Source organism: Chlorocebus sabaeus, chromosome 19, assembly GCF_047675955.1.
Source record: "Chlorocebus sabaeus isolate Y175 chromosome 19, mChlSab1.0.hap1, whole genome shotgun sequence".
Classification (NCBI taxonomy): Eukaryota; Metazoa; Chordata; class Mammalia; order Primates; family Cercopithecidae; genus Chlorocebus; species Chlorocebus sabaeus.
Window position 1 is genome coordinate 14,674,468 of NC_132922.1, and position 19,244 is coordinate 14,693,711.

Consider the following 19,244-nt stretch of genomic DNA (forward strand, 5'->3'; position numbering starts at 1 on the left):
TCAGTGGCAGGTCTTTCTTCCTGAGACCATAGCAGACCCCCAACCCTGAGGATGCGAGGCAGGTGGGTTGGATGAAAGAGACCTGGATGTCTGGTCTGGGGCTGCTCCTGTAAGTGCCGCAGCAAGGAGGGCGGGTCTGGACTGAAGGTGGTGCTGGCGAGCAGCCTGTTTGCTATACTTGCTCACCAGCTGCTGGGAAGTTGTGACTTTCACTTTCCCTTTCGAATTCCTGGGTATATCTTAGGGGTGGGAGGACGTGTCTGTTTATTACACAGATGCATAACTGGAGATGGGATCCACACAGGTCAAAACAGCTGGATCTTGCTCAGTCTCTGTCAGGGGAAGATCCCTCAGTAAGTCGGGGACCATTGACCTGTCCCCATCTCCTTATTCTCAATAGCTCCATGAGGGAAGGATCATTCCGCTTTTGTAGATAAGCTCAGAGAGGTTAGTAACTGGTTCAGATCAGACAGGAAAGCAGTGGCAGAGCCGGGATTTGCACCCAGGCTTGAGTCTGGTGCTCCCTCCCTCCTGCTGTGCCCTTAAACAGTAGAGAGAGGCCAGGAAACAGCTCAGATGGGTTCACAAAGCTCCCTGGGTTCAGCTCTGGTTTAGACTGCGGAGACATGGCTGGGGGACCCCAGAAGGAAGGTTTGTGTTGGGGTGCCTGTCTCTTTGGGAAATTTGAAGGAATCAGAGAAGGTGGAGGTGGGGACATAACCCGGAGTCCGGCCTGTCCTTGTGGCGTGGCCACACCCAGGCTGGCCCCAGGGTGCTGCTCCTGAGGCCCGATGGGGAAAGAGATTTCTTTTGAGATACAAGGAACCTAGAGGTCATCTCACCCCCCTTGAGTCTGAGCACCAACTTGTGCCAGGCCCTGTGGGGAAACTGAGGCCCTGGGAGGGGACTGACTTGCCCAGGGTCCCGTGTCAGGAGGTTGAGCAGGTGACTCATAGGACTCCACATCACTGGCCCTCACCTCTGTCCCTCTGTTCAGACCTCTGGGGGGATGGAGAAGAAACAGGCTGTGCTGTGTCCCTAATGGGAAACATGGCTGAGACAGGGAGTGAGCAGGGCACCTTGCAGAATGGTGCCTGTGGCATGATGCCAGCTTTGCAATCATGAGATTCAAAAGCCACACTGTGGAACTGTGATCATAACCACAGGAGTGTAAGCTTAGATCTCTGTGTTTATAGAAGCAGAATCAAACCTGGACATTTTTGGATTACTAAAATCACCCATTTTTGCTTCAATATCAGAGTCACAAGGCCAGATGTTGGCCTCCCCTCTGCCCTCCAAGAGCTGTGTGACTCTGGGCAAGTCACCTCCCCTCCCAGCCTGAGATTTTCCCCTTTTGAAATCCTGATAGAGCTGCCAAAATTACATGAAATCAGGGGGGAAATTTCTGTGAAATCTGAGTCACGGTCTTATTTGTTCTTCACCAAAAAGAGATGCTGAAGCCTGTAATCCCAGTGCTGTGGGAGGCAGAGGCGGGAGGATCAGTAGAGGCCAGGAGTTCAAGACAGCCTGGGCAACACAAGAGATGCTGTCTCTCTGAAATCAAAAATGAACAAATTAGCCCAGCATGGTGGCGTGCACCTGTAGTCCCAGCTACTCAGAAAGTTGAAGGAGGAGGATCACTTGAGCCCAGCAGATTAAGGCTGCAACGAGCTATGATGGCACCAAAGCCCTGCAGCCTGGGCGACAGAGCACAACCGTTTCTCAAAAATGAAATGAAAATGGTGATTTCTCAGGAGGAGCACAGTCTCAACTCCTCTTTTCCTGCCCAAGGAGGAGGCCCTGGAACCCGTGACATGGAGGGAGCCTCTTTGCTGAGAGTCTTTGTCCTCTGCATCTAGTGAGCTTGGCTCAGAGCCCTGAGGCAGGATGGAGGGCTCCCTGTCTGGGCTGCACAATTGGGGAGGGCTTTGGCCATCTGGGCTTTTTCTAGGAACCAAAGCCACAAACTACGGCCTCCCTAAGAGCTGGTTCCCATCCCCTCCACCTGACCCCTGTTGATTCTAAGGGGAAACCATCCCCTTCCCCAGCTGTGTTAGGGGCACCTGCCCTGAGCTGCCCATCACAAGCACCTCTTTACCAGGGCTGAGTCCAATCATCTAACATACCCCTTGTCAAAGAAACATCTGAGGCACAATCACATTTATCTGAATAAGAAGGAGTTCATGAATTGAGAAAACCAAACTGGAGGAGGTTTCGTGGTATGATGAAAAAGTATGGGAGACAAGTGTTTATCGGGTGAATGTGGAAGTGCAATGAGGACATTATTTGATTAGTTCCAGTTATAAAACTTCTTGTTTTGGTTTACCTTGTTGGAAAATTCCTGGTCACGTTGATGCTGGTGGGTTTAGGGAGGTCTCTGAATGCGGGTGAGACCGGACCTTAGCCTTGTCCAGTTTCTAACACCGAAGAGAGAAAAAATTTGAGTCAAAGCCAAAGCAAATCAGCTTTTATTGCAAAGCGGAAGCGCAAGCTCAGGAGTGGGAGTGCAGGCGGACTCAGAAGAGCCAGTCGGGCCCAGTGGGGTTTGTGGTTTCTGTTTTTGTGGGTTTACTAAGCTAATGGGCAGAGTAAGCATAAGGATCTATGGGAAGAGGCAGAGATTTCTTGGAACTGGGGGGCCATGCAGTTTTGTAGCAAGCATGGAACTGCTTGTGACGCGGGTGGGTATGGGACAAGGAGGGTATGATTGAGTCTGGGGTGAAAAGTGGGTCAGACCTAGCGCCGAAGTAGATCTTACTGGTCTTAGCCGGATTGACCACTTCCTGTTTGTCAGGGTCCTGTGGGCCCATCGCCTCCCGCTGTCCCTGCAGCTGGTTTCAGCAGCTCCTTCTGTGTCCGTCATGGGAACCTGTTGCCTGGAGTTCTTGTTTCTTCTGTGACCTCCCAGTATTCCCATCTCAGCATGGCCCGCTGTCAGCTGGCTGCTTGTGACTGGCCGAGGTTAAGTTTTGTTTGTGTCTAACAGAAGCGCCCATCTGATATGACCCCAGTTCAGTTTCCCACAGCTTGCAGTTTAAGCGGGGATTACAGCCGTTCTCAAGGTCTGGTTGGTTTTGTTTGCCCAGGAATGTTTCAGGCTTGGTTTTTATTTTAATTTTGCTTTAATATTCACCATCCCCACCCCATCAATAAAACACAAATTTAGTGCTGGAGGTTCCTTCCATCCAACCCTGGGTTTCCTTCCTCCTTTTGGTGAAGAAGGAAAGAGAAAAAACAAGACAAGCCCTTGCCCAGCCAAGTCAGCACTGCATTCATTTCCCTAAGCCCCATTTCCTCAGGATGGCTTCCTCCCCTTACAGAGTTGCAGTGGCAACCAAGTCAGCTCTGCTCAGGAGCCGCCCTGGACAGCAAACTGGCTTGTGCTGAGTCCTGTCCAAAACGAGGGGAGGGCGGGGAAGATTAGAAGCCAGGAGCTCCCAGCTGACCCTGGAATCCTTAGGAAGGGCTGGGCTGGGGGCCAAGGAAGAAACTCTCCCTCCGAAACAAGATGATCTCTGGTTTAATAACGGGGCCAGCTGGGCTCAGAGGTGATAGTGGGGAGCCGTGTACCCTGAGACCAGCCTGCAGGGGACAGAGGCAACACAGAGGGGCCACAAGGATCAGTGCTGAGGGTCCCGCCCCCCTGCCCACCTAAAGAACCCCCTCCACTGCCCGCCTGAGAGCGCCCATGACCCGCAGGAGGAATAAAATGTTTAAATAAATAAAATGTTTAAATTCTGTGCAAATAAAATGTTTAAAGCCCCACAGGTATACTACAGGGGAGAATGCAAATAAAATGTTTAAAACTCCACAGGTATACTACAGGGGAGAATGCAGAAACCACAGGCATTTAAAAAATATACGGAGTCTTCAAAGCAATGGCAAGGGAACGCTGGCCTGGGAGTCAAATCCTGAGCTTCCTGCTTGCTGGGTTGGGAGGTGTCTCTCACTGTCTGGGTCTCAATTTCTCCTTCTGTGAAATGAGAATGAGGCCTTGCAAGTGCCTCCAGGGCAGGAAACAATTTTACATCATGCCCCAGTGCATACATAAATACATACTGCTTCCCAGTCCCTTCTCTGCAGTTCCGTTATTCCTAAATCCCTGCAAACCACACATTTTTTGGGCAACTCATCTGGGCAGTAATCCTGCTGTGTACTAAGATGCTTTGTAGCGGTAATATTATGTATCTCATTTCAGGTGAATATTCATTGGTTTCTCTGTTGACACATTCGTACCTTTGATTACAAGGTTAAAACATTTGTACCGTTGATCACTCTGGGAGTGGTCAGTGATACAGCATATGCACCCTGTGTCGCTTCTAAAAGATTGAAAATGCTGCCATGCTAAACACATCCAGATCCCAGAAATACACACACACACACACACACACACACACACATATAATATCTTACAAAAGAATACTCACTCTTGCTATGTTCAATACACTCTGATATTTTCAATGCTCTTTTCTTTGTAAAATGCTGCTTTTGACACAATGAACTATTGTAATAACCCACTGATGGGTCGAAACTCAGATTTTGAAGACACTGGTGTAAAGTGTTTGATAATAGGCACACAGCAGAAGGAAGCGATCTTGGAAGATTTCCCTTACATGGGGAGAAAACGTGGTGGAAAGCTCTTACTTTCTGGTGATTCTCAGCTGAAATAGATGGGTTGCTCCACAAAGCACCGTGGCACTTTCCTGCTGAATCCCTCTTCTCAGGATGCCTCAGTAAAATGCCACAGGCTGGGTGGCTTCAACAACTGACTTATTTTCTCACAGTTCTGAAGGCAAGAAGTCCAAGGTGAAGGTGCCAGCAGGGTTGATGTCTGGGGAGGGCTCTGCTCCTGGCTTGCAGAGGCTGCCTCAGTGCTGTGTCCTCACATGGCCTTCCCAGTGTGTGTGTGTGTGTGTGTGTGTGTGTGTGTGTGTGTGTGTGAGAGAGAGAGAGAGAGAGAGAGAGATCCTCTGTCTCTTTTTTTCTTTTAATTGGACACCAGTCCTATAGGATTAGGGCCCTATCCTTATGACTGCCTTTAAATTAATGACTTCCTTAAAGGCTCGATCTCCAAATATAGTCACTGGAGTTTAGGGCCTCAGTATATGAATTTGGGGGGGCACACAATTCACTCTATAGCACTGGTGCCTCCATCAAAACTACCCCATGTGACAGCTGGTCAGGAGGATTAACATCGAACCACCTTATATTCAATGCCATTTATGTGGTAGAACACTTACCTCCTGTCTTATCCTTTTTGTTTCCAACTAGAAAAGAAATGCTTCACCGAAGAAGTCACCGAATACTTCCAGAAGAATGTTAGCCCAGGGCATCTGAAAATCCTGCTGACTGACGATGAAGCCTGGAAGAGATTCGTAGCTGTGGCTGAATTGCCCAGGTAACCTCCATGGGGTGCCCCAGCGATGCCACCCAGATCTCCCCTGGGCTAGTTTTCTCTGGCAGGCACACCTCCTCCAGGCAGCTCCTTCTGCTGGGCTTGAGGACATCCCTCTCAGCAGTCCAGAAGGAATATTTCCTCCATGTCCTTTGCTGGCAGTGAATGGCCTCAGGCTGAGGGGAGAGGAAACCCAGAAGGGCAGGATCAGTTCTGCCATCTACTGGTGATGGGAGCTTTGCAATCTACTTGACTACTTTCTGCTTTCCTTTCTTCATCCATTGAGCTTTATTGTGAGAAAAATAAGATAATGCATGTAAAACATTTAGCATAATGACTGACACATGGTAGGTGCTCAGTTCATGTTACCTTTTACAAAACTTCCTGGGAAGAGATCAGGGCCAAAAGTCTTTTTCTTAGAGATGCATGCCCAGCAGGACTTTCTTTGGTAACTGTCAGAAAAATCTTGACCTGATCAGTGTGTGTTCCTGGAGATGCTGTCTGGGGCCCTTTTCCTGTACCTCTGAGGAACTGCACAAACACAGCAGAATCCTTCTGCTGACCCAGGACACAGAGAGGCTGGAATGGAGTTGGACAGAGCTGGGATGGATCCCGGCTCTGTCCCTGCACAGCTCCGGGGCTCTTGGCTTAAGTCTTAGAGACTGGGACCTGTCATCTGTCCAATGCTATTAGTAATTCAATCAGATGGGAGTGTGGTGAAGGCCTTAGAATGAACTCCAGGTCAAAGGCGAGGAACCAAATAGCATGATGCCACCCAAAGACCCAAAGAGACCTTGCCAAGGGCAGAGCCAGGGGTCAGGATGGGGCAGGGGTGGGCCTAGATTGGAGGAGCAGTAGGAAGGCTGGGGCATCAAGGCCAGGAGGGGGGTGAGAGGAAGGAGGCACTGAGAGCATGAAATGTAACACGGTCATGGACTTGCAGAGGACACGTGAGTGGGAGAGGGATATTTCTTCCCTCCCTGATTTGATCCCATCACTGATGGGCATAGTGGGCCATGGGTGACTGTTTCCCCCACACCATGCCTGGGAACTGGGGAGTTCTGGGCTGCCATTTGAAACCCTCTTCTGTTCGACATAGAGTAGAGGCAGTGTTTCTTCAGGCCAACTTCCAGAGTGGGGACGAGTGGTTTCAACTGGTGTAATTTGAAGGGTCCTTGGGAGACTCACAAGTCCCCAACCAAAGAGAAAAACACTTTCTCTACCATCTTGTCCAAATGTAGGTCTTTTCAGCATTAGCAATGTATAGAGATGATTTTCAAAGTCTCATGAGTCCTCAAGAGGTTCCATGAAATTGTACATGGCCTTGACATGCACACAAGTGAAGCTGTCACCTGCTAAGGCATTAGTTTGGCCGGTGACATGTGAAAGTGAGACCCTGACGTTTGGAGGTGCCAGGTCAGGAGGCAGTAAGGTGGCTTGAGAGTTTGCGTGGAGCCAAGACTAACAGCGAAGTCTTTCACTTTTCAGTCACAGGGGGCAGTGGCTGGACCCAGTGGCCTTCAGTCAGAAAGTCAAAGGGCATGAGGCATTGGAAGAGATAACATGCCAGGCAAATTGATGTCTTCTAGTCTGAGGTTGTGTTTGAATTCTTAAGGACTCAGATTTAGATGCACTGCAACGTTTGAGTGCACCCTTCCTTCTGACATCAGTTGCAAACTTGAGGGGCTTTCTTAAGCCCCCCTCGGGTTGGGTAATTCACTACAAGGACTCGCTTAACTCACTGAAAACTGTTATTGCACGATTGTGATTTATCATAGGGAAAGAACACAGATTAAAATCAGCCTAAGGAAGAGACACACAGGGCAGGGTCTGGGAGGGCTTCAGGTGTGAAGCTTCATTGTCCTCAGGACGCTGTGATCTCCTGTGTCAATGTGGGACAAAACACATGGGGTGTTGCCAACCAGGGAAGCTCACCCAGTTAAGGAAAAATTCCTGTGAACCACATTAAATCAGGAAGGAAGCCTTTATTCAGGATGGTTGTTACAGGGGAGGGAGACTGAGCCCAGCTCCGAATACAGTAAAGATGGGGAGCGGGAGCGGGGGGTGGGAGTCACAGCCAACACCAGGGTGAGAGGCGGCAGATGGAACAGGACTGACAAGAGACACCAGAGTGGGGGATTTCTGCTAAACTGGACTAACAGGATGCTCAACTAAAGGCAGCTCAGACACTCACCCATCAAATGAATGGGTGAAGACTGTAATTGGAGAGCAAGTGTCCTCAGACAGCAAGTGTGGGGGATCCTCTGCAAATTGACTTTGGGGGATTCTTGCTGAGCTGGGGTGGTGCAGGCCCAGCAAGCACAGGATGGGCGTGGAAAGCCAAGGTCAATGCCTAGAGGAGAAGAGGCTCAGAACAGCCTGGCTGGAGTTTGGCCAAGGAGTAAGTCTTTCTCAGCTCATGACTCAATGCAGAGCTCTTCCTGGGACTGGATCACAAGCTGCCCTCATGGCTGACATGGAGTCTCCAGCCCCTCCCCAAGGTCTAACCCCTTTAGTCCCCAGTTCCTCTGGAGGGCAGATGAGACACTTAATAGCCCCAAACCCCCATCACCCATCACATTGCTATACTGGCCTGTAGCCAAACCACGGGGGAAACAAAGACGTTCCTACCAGTCAGGACATTCCAGGGCCCCAGAGATCACTTCCCAGGGGCCGAGGACAAAGGGATGAGCTCTCTTCTGTTCAAGTTAATTCTTCACTGTTCTATGATCCTCTGAATGAAGGTCTTTTTGCTCTGAACCCACTTCTCTTTGTTCATCTACAAAGTTTCCCCTTTCCACACACTCTGGTAGTGATGGCATCGACCTCCCTCGCATGAGGAACCATCTTTATCAAACACGTAGCCACTAAGGAGCATCTGAAGATGACTTTTTTTTTTTTTGAGACAGAGTCTCGGAGTCTCGCTCTGTCCCCCAGGCTGGAGTGCAGTGGCGCGATCTCGGCTCACTGCAAGCTCTGCCTCCTGGGTTCACGCCATTCTCCTGCCTCAGCCTCCCGAGTAGCTGGGACTATAGGTGCCCGACACTGCGCCCAGCTAATTTTTTGTATTTTTAGTAAGGCCGTGGTTTCACCGTGGTCTCGATCTCCTGACCTTGTGATCTGCCCGCCTCGGCCTCCCAAAGTGCTGGGATTACAGGCGTGAGCCACCGCGCCTGGCCTGAAGATGACTTTAACTTATTTTTTCCCATACTGAATAAGTACTGTGGCGTATCTATGTTGTATAAAACTTATTTAACCTTGAAAAGAATAATAATAATAATTATTATTATTATTATCATTATTATTCGAGACGGAGTCTCGCTCTGTCGCTCAGGCTGGAGTGCAGTGGCCTGATCTCAGCTCACTGCAAGCTCCGCCTCCTGGGTTCACGCCATTCTCCCGCCTCAGCCTCCCGAGTAGCTGGGACTACAGGCGCCCGCCACCTCGCCTGGCTAATTTTTTTTGCATTTTTAGTAGAGATGGGGTTTCAACGTGTTAGCCAGGATGGTCTCGATCTCCTGACCTTGTGATCCGCCCGTCTCAGCCTCCCAAAGTGTTGGGATTACAGGTGTGAGCCAATGCGCCTGGCCTTGAAAATAATTATTTACCTTTTAGAACTTTATTTCCATTTGACTCATAGTAACAGCTCTGTGATTTATGTAGAACAGACCTTAGTGAGCTCATTTGACACATAAGTAAGCTGCCTTTCTTCATCATCTGTCCTTTATTGGTACAGGGACGAAGCAGATGCTCTCTATGAAGCTCTGAAGAATCTTACACCATATGCGGCTATTGAGGACAAAGACGTGCAGCAAAAAGACCAGCAGCTTAGGGAGTGGTTTTTGAAACAGTTTCCTCAACTCAGCTGGAAGATTCAGGAGCACATAGAAAAGATTCGTGTCACTGCAAATGAGATTGAAAAGTTCCACAGAGGTTGCACTATCGCCAATGTGGTGTCCGGCTCCATTGGCACTGCCTCTGGCGTCTTGTCTGTCGTTTGCTTTTTGCTGGCACCATTTACAGCAGGGCTGAGCCTGGGCGTCACTGCAGTTGGGGTACGGCTGGGAATAGCGTCTGCTACGACTGGGATCGGCACCAGCATCGTGAGGAACACATACAAGAAGTTGGCAGAACTCCGAGCCAGCAGGCTGACTGCGACCAGCCGTGACCTGTTGAAGGTATTAAGGGACACTTTGAGGGAAATCACGCCCAGCGTGCTTTCTTTTGCGCTTGATTTTGACAAAGTCACAAAAACGATTGCGAATGATGTCCGTACACTCAGGAGATCTAAAGCCACTGTTGGACGCCCTTTGAACATCAGGCGACTCGTACCTACAAATGTTATTGAGGAGCTGAAAACACCTGGAGCCGCCAAACGGATGGTGAGAAAAGCAGTCCCGAAGGCCGCTTCAGGAGCCCTCCTTATGCTGGGTGTGGTCCAGCTTGTGCAAGACTCACAGCACTTGCATAAGGGGGCAAAATCCGAGTCTGCTAAGGAGCTGAGGCAGTGGGCTCAGGAACTGCAGAAGAATCTAAACAAACTCACCCAGATCCATCAGAGTCTAAAGGCAGGCTGGGCCCAGTGACCCCAGAGCAGTACAGCCACCAGGGAAGGTGCGCCAGACACAAGCTGGGACAAAATGCAGACGTTTCTTAGGGGTATAAAGCGGACGAGGTAAAGTTTATGGAACTGAGTGTTAGGAACTTTGGCGTCTGTAGTTGAGCACAGCACGGGAGGGGTTACTCAAGATGGCAAGTGCGTCAAGGAGAAGGCAGAAACGCTGGGGCCTGGACTAAGGGAGGAGAGGGGACTGGAGACTGTGGGGAATGGGAAGAAGCAGTTTATTCTAGACTAAAGAATATATTGGGGGAGGAAGAGAGGGAGGCGCACAGGAACCAGCAATGAGAAGACCAGGAAAAGAAAGAGCTGAAAATGGAGAAAGCCCGAGTTAGAATAGTTGGATACAGGAGAAGAAATAGCAGCTCCACTACAGACCCACCCTCCAGCTTGATGTCCTTCCAAGAATGGAGTCTTTCCCTGGTGATGGTCCCTCGCCCTGTCTTTCCAGCATCCACTCTCCCTTGTCCTCCCGGGAGTGTATCTGAGTCAGCCAGCGGCTTCTTGATGATGGTGGTGGTGGTTGTAGTGTGATGGGTTTCCTTTAGGTGATTGAAGGGTGGATGTCCCCTGCTTGAACTCTGAAGGCCAGGTAATGAGCCATGGCCATGGTGCCCAACTGAGGACCAGGTGTCGCTAAGAATCCAAATATCCTGGAGAGTGTCTGAGAACCAACCAAGTAAAAGTCTCATTGCCCATATACAGTAGACAAAGAGCCAGAAAATTAGCTGGAAAGCAGTTTAGAGATTGGGGGAGGCCGGATCTCTCGAGCTGTCCTGCTGAGTGCCCTGTGTGTAAGTCCTAATAAACTTAGCTACTCGTCACGCTGAACTTGTTCGAGTCATTCCTTGCTCTCGTGGCTCCTTTCCCGCTTCGGGGGCAAGTTTCTGTCTCAAGTTTGTCCGAACAGTGGTAAAGGGGATGGTGGTGACGTCAGCAGACAGCAGGAAGACTTGACGAATGTCAGCCCTGCTTGGGGCCAGGGTACACTGAGGGACTTATGACATTTCAGTGAAACTCCAAATGCTATATTAGAAAAGTTGTTGATGTGTGAAGAAACATAAAAGCAAAACCAGATGCCAGGAACCGGTCAAGGAACGTCGTGGTGCATTGAGGAGATGGACCAGCCTGCAGTCAAGAGACCCCACCTCTCTGAGCCTCAGTTTCCTCATCAGCTGGGAAAGGGGGGCTGGACAAGAGGATAACTCAGATCCACCTGGCTCTCTCCTCTTGTGTTCTGGAGACTTGTGCTCAAACAACACTGACTGATGGCTGTGCCTTTGTGGTGCTGATGGATGGGCTCCCCTAGGCTCTGGGTACCTGACTTCTCTTCCTCATGATCCTTCTTCCAAGCTCACAGGGAGCGAGGCCTCCATGGTCCCTTCTGCTTACTCTCCTGACTGGTCATTTCTCTGTGATCCCAGTACCCAGTGGCCCCTGAGGCACTCAGGGAAACCTTGTAGACATCTGGCTTGGGTCGAGTACAGGCGTGGTCCCCATCTAGCAGCCAGGGCCCAGGATTGACATGGGTCACACGAAGCTGACTAAGATCAGAAGGGCCTGTGTGTAGGTTGAGAGAAAATCCATGAGACACAGAGGGACAGAGAGAGATAGCCAGACAGCAAACACCATCACCCAGTCTACAAACACCCTCATCCAGTCAGCCCTCTCATTTCACCCAGACTCCTGCGAAAGTTTCCAGAATGGTCTTCCCTGTTACACAGCCCTTGCCACTATCCCAGCCCATCCTCCACACTGGGCCAAGTTGACCCCTAAGAACATAGATTTCATCAAACACTTGCTTCCATGTCTTCAATGGCTTCCTATTACTCTTAGCACAAAAGCCCAGGGCCTTCATGCTGTCTAACGTAGGCTGCTGTGGCCTGAGTGCCCTGAAGGGAGAGTCCTAGGCAAGGCTCTCGTGCACAACATTTGTTTGCCGTATGGGTACCTTGTAAGAGCGGCCACCAGGGGGCAGCCATGAGGAGGGCCAAAACAAAGACTGTGTAGGCGTCCCTGTCCACTATGCAGATATTCCAGCAGCTGTTCAGAATCCCGGATCCTGTTCATGGCTGTGACATGAAAAGGTTCCCTCCACACTAGGTCATATACATCGAGCCATACAACCTTTGCGGGACTAGTGAGTCAATTTTATTGGCCCCTTGCCCCAGAGCGGAGGGAAAAGGTATGTCTTAACCTGTGTGGATATGACAATGAGGCTACCACAGGCCTTCTGTGTAAAACGTGCCACCCAACTGGAGACCATGAAGCGTCTCACCGCTCTTAGTGTCACGAATGGCATGCCTAAAAGGACAGATAGAGATCAGGGCCCCCTTTCATGGGCCAAGATTTCCAGCACTGGGCATCAGAATAATCCATAGACTGGAGGTTCCACATCTCATGTAACCCACTGGGGCAGACCTCGGTGGAAGAGTGCCCTGCTAAAGACCCATATATGAGCACTGTCCCAGGATGGCTCTTTGAGGCCCTAGACTAAGAATCTCCCTGAAGCCATGAAAACTTTGAATGAGTCACTCACTACCACGCATGGCCTCACTCCCTATGAATGTTGCCCAGGCTGGTCTCGAACTCCTGGCCTCAAGCGGTCCATCCATCTCAGCCACCCAAAGTGTTGAGATCACAGGCGTGAGCCACCACTCCCAGCCTGGGGTTGGCCTTTTTTATTAAGATGGGGGTGATGACTAGCATATTTATTTCTAATCCTTTCACATTAGGAGAGAGTGTAAGGCAATTACTCTGATAACAGTTTCTGTAAAAATAGTGACTAGGATAGTGAGGAAGATCAGGGAACTGATTAGTACAGGAAGGGTATAAACCAGCATTTTTGGGGTATGGGCCTGATAGCTTATTTAGCTACCCTTAATATAGGGTAAGCTGCCCTTACTTATTAACCGCCCTTACTATTGGACATGGTGTATCAGGTAGCATGGAGAATTTTGACTTCTTAGGAGTAGGTTCATTTCCTGTAATTCTAGAAATCGGAAGATTTAAACCTGTATAATTTACTCTATCAAAGTAACTCTTTTATCAGACGTATTTCCCATGTTTGTGGTTGAATAGTAGGTATTAGGACAGGTATTTAAACATTCTATATACATAGGGCTAGCGTAAGGAAGAGAACGTTTTTTCACAGGAAGACGCATAAGTTTATCATATCAAACTCATGGGTCTGATGCCCTGATTCACAGAAACAGGATTCTCAGTAGAAGAGTTTGGTAATGGAATTAATTGTATAGATTTTTGGTATAAAGACATCATGTAGTACTCCTGGAAAAATAATAGTAGTTAGGACATTTATTATAATAATGTTAGTATATTCTGCTATGAAGAAACAGCTAGTGAACCTGTAGCATATTCAACATTGAAGCCAGGCCGGGCACAGTGGCTCACTCCCGTAATCCCAGCATTTTGGGAGGCTGATGCAGGTGGATCACGTGAGGTCAGGAGTTCGAGACCAGCCCGGTCAACATGGAGAAACCCTGTCTCTACTAAAAATACAAAAATCAGCCAGTTATGGTAGTGCATGCCTGTAGTCCCAACTACTCAGGAGGCTGAGGGACAAGAATCGCTTGAACCCAGAGGCGGAGGTTGCAGTGAGCTGAGATCGCGCCACCGCACTCCAGCCTGGGTGACAGAGTGAGACTTTATCTCAAAAAAAAAAAAAAAAATTAAATAAATAACTACGCTGAAGCCTGAGACTAGCTCTGTACCACATTCTGCCAGTCAAATGGGGCTCGGTTAGTTTCTGCTGGAGTTGAGATGAATTACATTATGGGCAGGGGTCTTGATGGTAAAATCAATCATGCAGATTATTGTGCAAGAATAAGAGATGATAAAGTGGATGACCCACTTATCAAGGGGACAGATTAAAGAATAATTAATAGGTGGGGTGACTTCCTATGAGACTGTTTAGGCAGTATACAGGCTGAGCTACCAAGAGACGGTGAGGTATATCAGAGATTATCGAATATAGAACAGGTCCCTCTCGAGGGCTATAAAGCATCGCCATGTCCTTTGAGGTTTAAGCCGTTGCTTGTAGTACTCGGGTAAATAATTTCGCTTATTAAATTATTTAAGTTGAAGGCTAAGCACAGTGAAATATTTAGTCCCTGTTTGGGCCTTAGCTATCATGTTCTCAGGATACTAAAATCATTGTTGTGGTTTATTTTTATTTTACCTTGAGCTTTTCATGGCTCAGTTAAAGTTTAGCTTTCTTGTGAGAATTGCCTAAAACATGCTTAATGCTTGTTTTTATTAGTTTGGGTTAACTGTATGACTCCAGTAGCTGGCATGAAATTTACCCACCCTAATAGTTTAGTATAGCTTAGTCAAACTTTCATTTATTGCTTATTTTTTATCACTGCTGTTTCCCATAGGGGCGTGGTTGAGCAGTGTTAGGATGTGGAGCTGTGCACTTAGTACCTGTTCCTTTTGGAATTAGACAATCTGGAAGGCATTTTCACTGGAATCCAGATGCTTGCATGTGTAATCTTACTAAAACCCAATAAAAAGACCAGAACTATGCCTTGGTGTTTATGGAGTTATATGAACTAACCTAGGCATTTTCAGTGCCTTGTTTTAATATCATAAGCTACATTAACTCAGATCTAGATAATTGTCTCTCTGTTACAGAATGAAGGGTTGAAGAACTATGCTAGTACTGGGGCAATATTTAGTAACTTTAGAAATAAAAAGTGGGATTTTTAGATTTTTAGCCCAGAAAGCCTGGTTTTTATTTTATAATCATGTGTTTTTGAAATTGGTTTAATTGAAAGTTCGGCTAAAATGTAATTGTAGTTAAGATTATAATTTGATTTGAGGTGTGAGCCCTGGCTGTCATTGATGGTATACGTATCTTGTTTTCGGGGCTTGGTAAGAACAAACAATTTTTTCTGACATAATTAGGTTAGTCCAGGGAAAAGGGGGTAGGGGAGTTTGAGGAGTAAATCAGATACATGTTTGGAGAAAGGGTGAGCTTGAATGTGCATGTTCTTTTCATGATGTCTGTCAAGCATGAATAAATTAGCACCTTGTGGTTGTAAGTGTTGACTCGTAATATTCCATTTAAATCCAGCAACGAAGGAGTTGGCTGTGTTCAGGCTCCCGCCATGCTGACTCATAGCATCTCCCAATTTAAAAACTACCAAATGCATGACAGTGCTTCTGCAAGTGACCATGAGGTGACTGTCACTAAACCACTGAGATGTCTTATTTAAGAGGAACGAGTGGACGATCTTAGTCTCCATGGCCCTGAAGTAAGAACCAGATGCCAAGTATAGTTGCAGTCTAATTACCCACAAGTGTCATAGGCTGGGAGTAAGAAAGATAGAACTTCCCAAGTAGGTTGCTGATTTCTCAAAGCTTGTTAGTTAAGAATGTTTTTAGGAGGTGATAAGCGTGTTGCTGAGAAATGATTTGACTTGGATGTGCCATGATTCATAAATAACTGAATGTCCTATGCAATTTTTTTTTTTTTTTTTTTGAGACGGAGTCTCGCTCTGTCGCCCAGGCTGGAGTGCAGTGGCCGGATCTCAGCTCACTGCAAGCTCTGCCTCCCAGGTTTAAGCCATTCTCCTGCCTCAGCCTCCTGAGTAACTGGGACTACAGGCGCCCGCCACCTCGCCCGGCTAGTTTTTTTGTATTTTTTAGTAGAGACGGGGTTTCACCGTGTTAGCCAGGATGGTCTCGATCTCCTGACCTTGTGATCCGCCCATCTCGGCCTCCCAAAGTGCTGGGATGACAGGCGTGAGCCACCACGCCCGGCTGTCCTATGCAATATTAAGGGATTATTATACTGGACAATATACATGTGTGTTAATTGCTTTCTGCAGAATGTTTGATGAACGTATGACAGGTTGCTATGACATTATTACTCCTGCTAACTATTCATGGAGGTGAAGATTTAAGGTGTGATACATCAATATACATTATACGATCAAGCACATATAATACTAGCATATTAATTCATGGGGTCAAGCAGGAATGCCTGATGTGCATAGTTGTAACAGTAATTTATATGTATTTTCCAATCTGATATAGCAGTTAAAATAAATTTATTGCACTTCAAGTACAAAAATCAAGGAATAGTTTAAGTAGAATTTCAGCTTTGGGTGCTGGTTTTGGAGCAAGAAGCTTCTTCCTGGAAATGGTCCCAAGGAGCCGGGTCCTCCATTTTTGGTTTACAGACCAGAGTAACTTAATTATACTACAAGGACTTCTTCATTTGAGCAGCTTGTTTTCGATTAGGCTAGTGACTGGTATAAAAAGGATACACAATGGATGCTGCTTGGCTCATAACAATAAAGAGGTGTTCAACAGGTTGGCCCCCGATTCATGTAAGCGTGAGAAGGTCTGCTACTAGAATTCAGAATAGACATTGGCTTAATTGTCAGAATATCATGCCTTGTTGTTTAGATATGTGAAGTGCTGGAACAACAGCTAGGATAAGAATGGAGAAGACAAGGGCCAGCATGCCTCCTAGTTCATTAGGAATGGAGTGTAGAATTGCATAGGCAAATGGAAAGTACCATTCTGGTTTAGCGTGGAATTGCATAGGCAAATGAAAGTTGCCATTCTGGCTTAATGTGGAATACACAGGCAAATGAAATACACTACTCTGATTTAATTTGGAATACACAGGCAAATGAAATGCACTACTCTGGTTTAATGTGGAATACACAGGCAAATGAAATGCACTACTCTGGTTTAACGTGGAATTGCATAGGCAAATGAAAGGCACCATTCTTGTTTAATGTTGGGGCGTGTTGAGGAGATTTGCTGGAGTGTAATTGTCTGAGTCTCCTAATCGGTCAGTTAAGGACAGTACTAATATGAGTAGTAATAGTAGAAGGAGAATTAGATCCAAGGTGTCTTTGGTTGTAGAGCAGACGTGCAATGGAATTTGGTGAGTCTGATGAGTGAAAGTTTCATTGACGCACAAGGCAGATAGTTAGGAAAGTTGAGCCATTGATGATGTGAACTCCATGAAAGTCTGTAGCGATAAAGAATATTGAGCCATATATGCCATGAGAGGTGGTCAAAGGTGCCTTGAAGCATTCTGAGGCTTGGAAGAGTGTAAAGTAAATACCCAGGGCAATCATAATGGATAGGGTTTGGAGTATGTGCTTTTGGTTTCCTTCTTTCGAACTATGATGGGCTCAGGTAATTGATATCCCCAAAGCCAAGAGAATGGATGTGTTGAGTAGGGGCACTTCTAAGGGGTTAAGAGGGTAAATACCTGTTGGAGGTCAGCAGCCTCCTAGTTCTGGGATTGGGACCTGGCTTGAATGCTCAGGAGAATCCAGCATAGAAAAAGACTTCTGATAGGATAAATAAAATTATTCCATCTCTAAGGCCCTTTTGGACAATTGACAAGTAGTGGCCGTGGAATGTGCCTTCTCTGATATTGTCTCATTATGATTGACATATTGTTAATGTATTAGTTAGTAGGCCTAGGGTTAGTAAACTAATTGCGTTCCAGTGGAATCATATGGCTAAGACAGATGTTATAACGAGTGCCTTATAACAAGTGTGACAGAAGTTATGAGAGCCCCTGTGAATGGCCAAGGGCTGAAGCTTACTCTATTATGTGCTTGGGTTTCATGGGCCATAAAGTGCTATCAAGTGTAAAAACCACGCAGTGTGGTGTCTCACACCTGTAATCCCACTTTGGGAGGCCAAGGCAGGTAGATTACTTGAACCTAAGAGTTTGAGATCAGACTGGGCAACATGGTAAAACCCCATCGAACCAAAAAATACAAAATAAAAAACAAAGTCAGGCATGGCGACATGCACCTGTAGTCCCAGCTACTCCAGATGCTAAGCTGGAGGACCACTTGAGCCCAGGAGTTCGAGGCTGTAGTAAGCCAAGATCATGCCACTACACTTCAGTGTGAGTGACAGAGCTAGACTCTGTCTCAAAAAAAAAAAAAAAAATTGTAAAAACATATGCTTGGATTAAAGCCGTGGCAAATTCAAGAATGGCTAGTAAAATCAAGGTGATAAATGGGACTGAGGCTGTGGGTAGGCTAATAGATGTTGATACTAAGGTAGCACCTCCAATTATATGTATAATTTACATTTACAGCTGTAATATTAGCTGTCAATCATATGGATAAGGCTATTGGTTGAATGAAAAGGCTAATGGTTTTGACGATGACCAGAAAAGAGATAAGCAAAACAGGTGTTCCTTGTGGTAGGAAATAAGCAAAGGGATGCTTTTGTTTTGTGACAAAAGTCAGCAATTAATGCTCCTGCTCATATTGGAACAGCTATACCTAAATTTATTGAGAGTTGAGTAGTTGGTGTGAATGGGAAGCATCCTAGTAAATTAATTGAGCCAGTAAATAGAATACATGAAATTAGTATAAGGGATCAGCTTCATCCATTGGTATTACGTGTTATTATCATTTGTTTTAATGCAGGTTGAATTAGTCGCTGTTGTACGGAGATTAGCAAGCTGTTAATCAGGTGACTAGATGATAGAAATAAAATATTTGGAAATAGGAGATTGTAGCTACGGGTCTTCCTATTACTGTTAGGGCAATGAAAGGCAAATATATTTTCTTTCATTTTATTTCTCAAGGAATTTCAGGTTTCTGTGATTCAAAGAATTTTAGTGTTGAGTTTGTTGGGGAGGTAAATTTTGAGAATGTTAATTGAAATAAGATAAAGAGTGATATGATTATAGATAAAATCACAGTAAATAACATAGATGTGTTTAGTTGGAACATTTTACTGTGGAGAAATCCTGGCTCTCAGTCTTTAACTTAAAAGGTTAATGCCAATTAGCTTCACAGTGATATTATGATATACAGGCTGACCAGTTTTCGAAGTGCTTTAGGGGGACTAGTTCAAGAACAATGGGTATAAAGCCGTGGTTGGATCTGCAGATTTCCGGGCATTGTCTGTAGTAAAGGTCTGGTCGTGTAGATGTTAAGATTGCTTAGTTTAAATGCTCTGGGATTGCAACTATTTTTAGGCCTAATGATGGTATGGCTCATGGATATAGGACATCTTCTGATGAAATTAGCATATGGATTAATATTTCTATAGGGAGAATTACTCAACCGTCAACTTCAAGTAGCCACAGCTCCCTTGATTTTGTGGGAATTATGTAGGAGTCAAAACTTAGGTCTTCATAATCTGTATATTTGTAGCTTCAATATCATTGATGCCCTATAGTTTTGACAGTAAGGGAGAGGTTATTAA

The 19,244-nt window shown here is 46.6% G+C and overlaps 1 protein-coding gene across 1 annotated transcript; it reads left to right on the forward strand.

The window, feature by feature from the left end:
* Positions 1 to 101: 101 nt before the first annotated feature.
* Positions 102 to 14,558, forward strand: LOC103223625 (apolipoprotein L4). Its single transcript, XM_007976322.3, has 3 exons — positions 102 to 353; positions 5,272 to 5,398; positions 9,132 to 14,558. Exons 1-3 carry the CDS (start codon positions 290 to 292, stop codon positions 9,979 to 9,981), a joined length of 1,041 nt encoding a protein of 346 aa, XP_007974513.3. The 5' UTR covers positions 102 to 289; the 3' UTR covers positions 9,982 to 14,558.
* Positions 14,559 to 19,244: the final 4,686 nt, after the last annotated feature.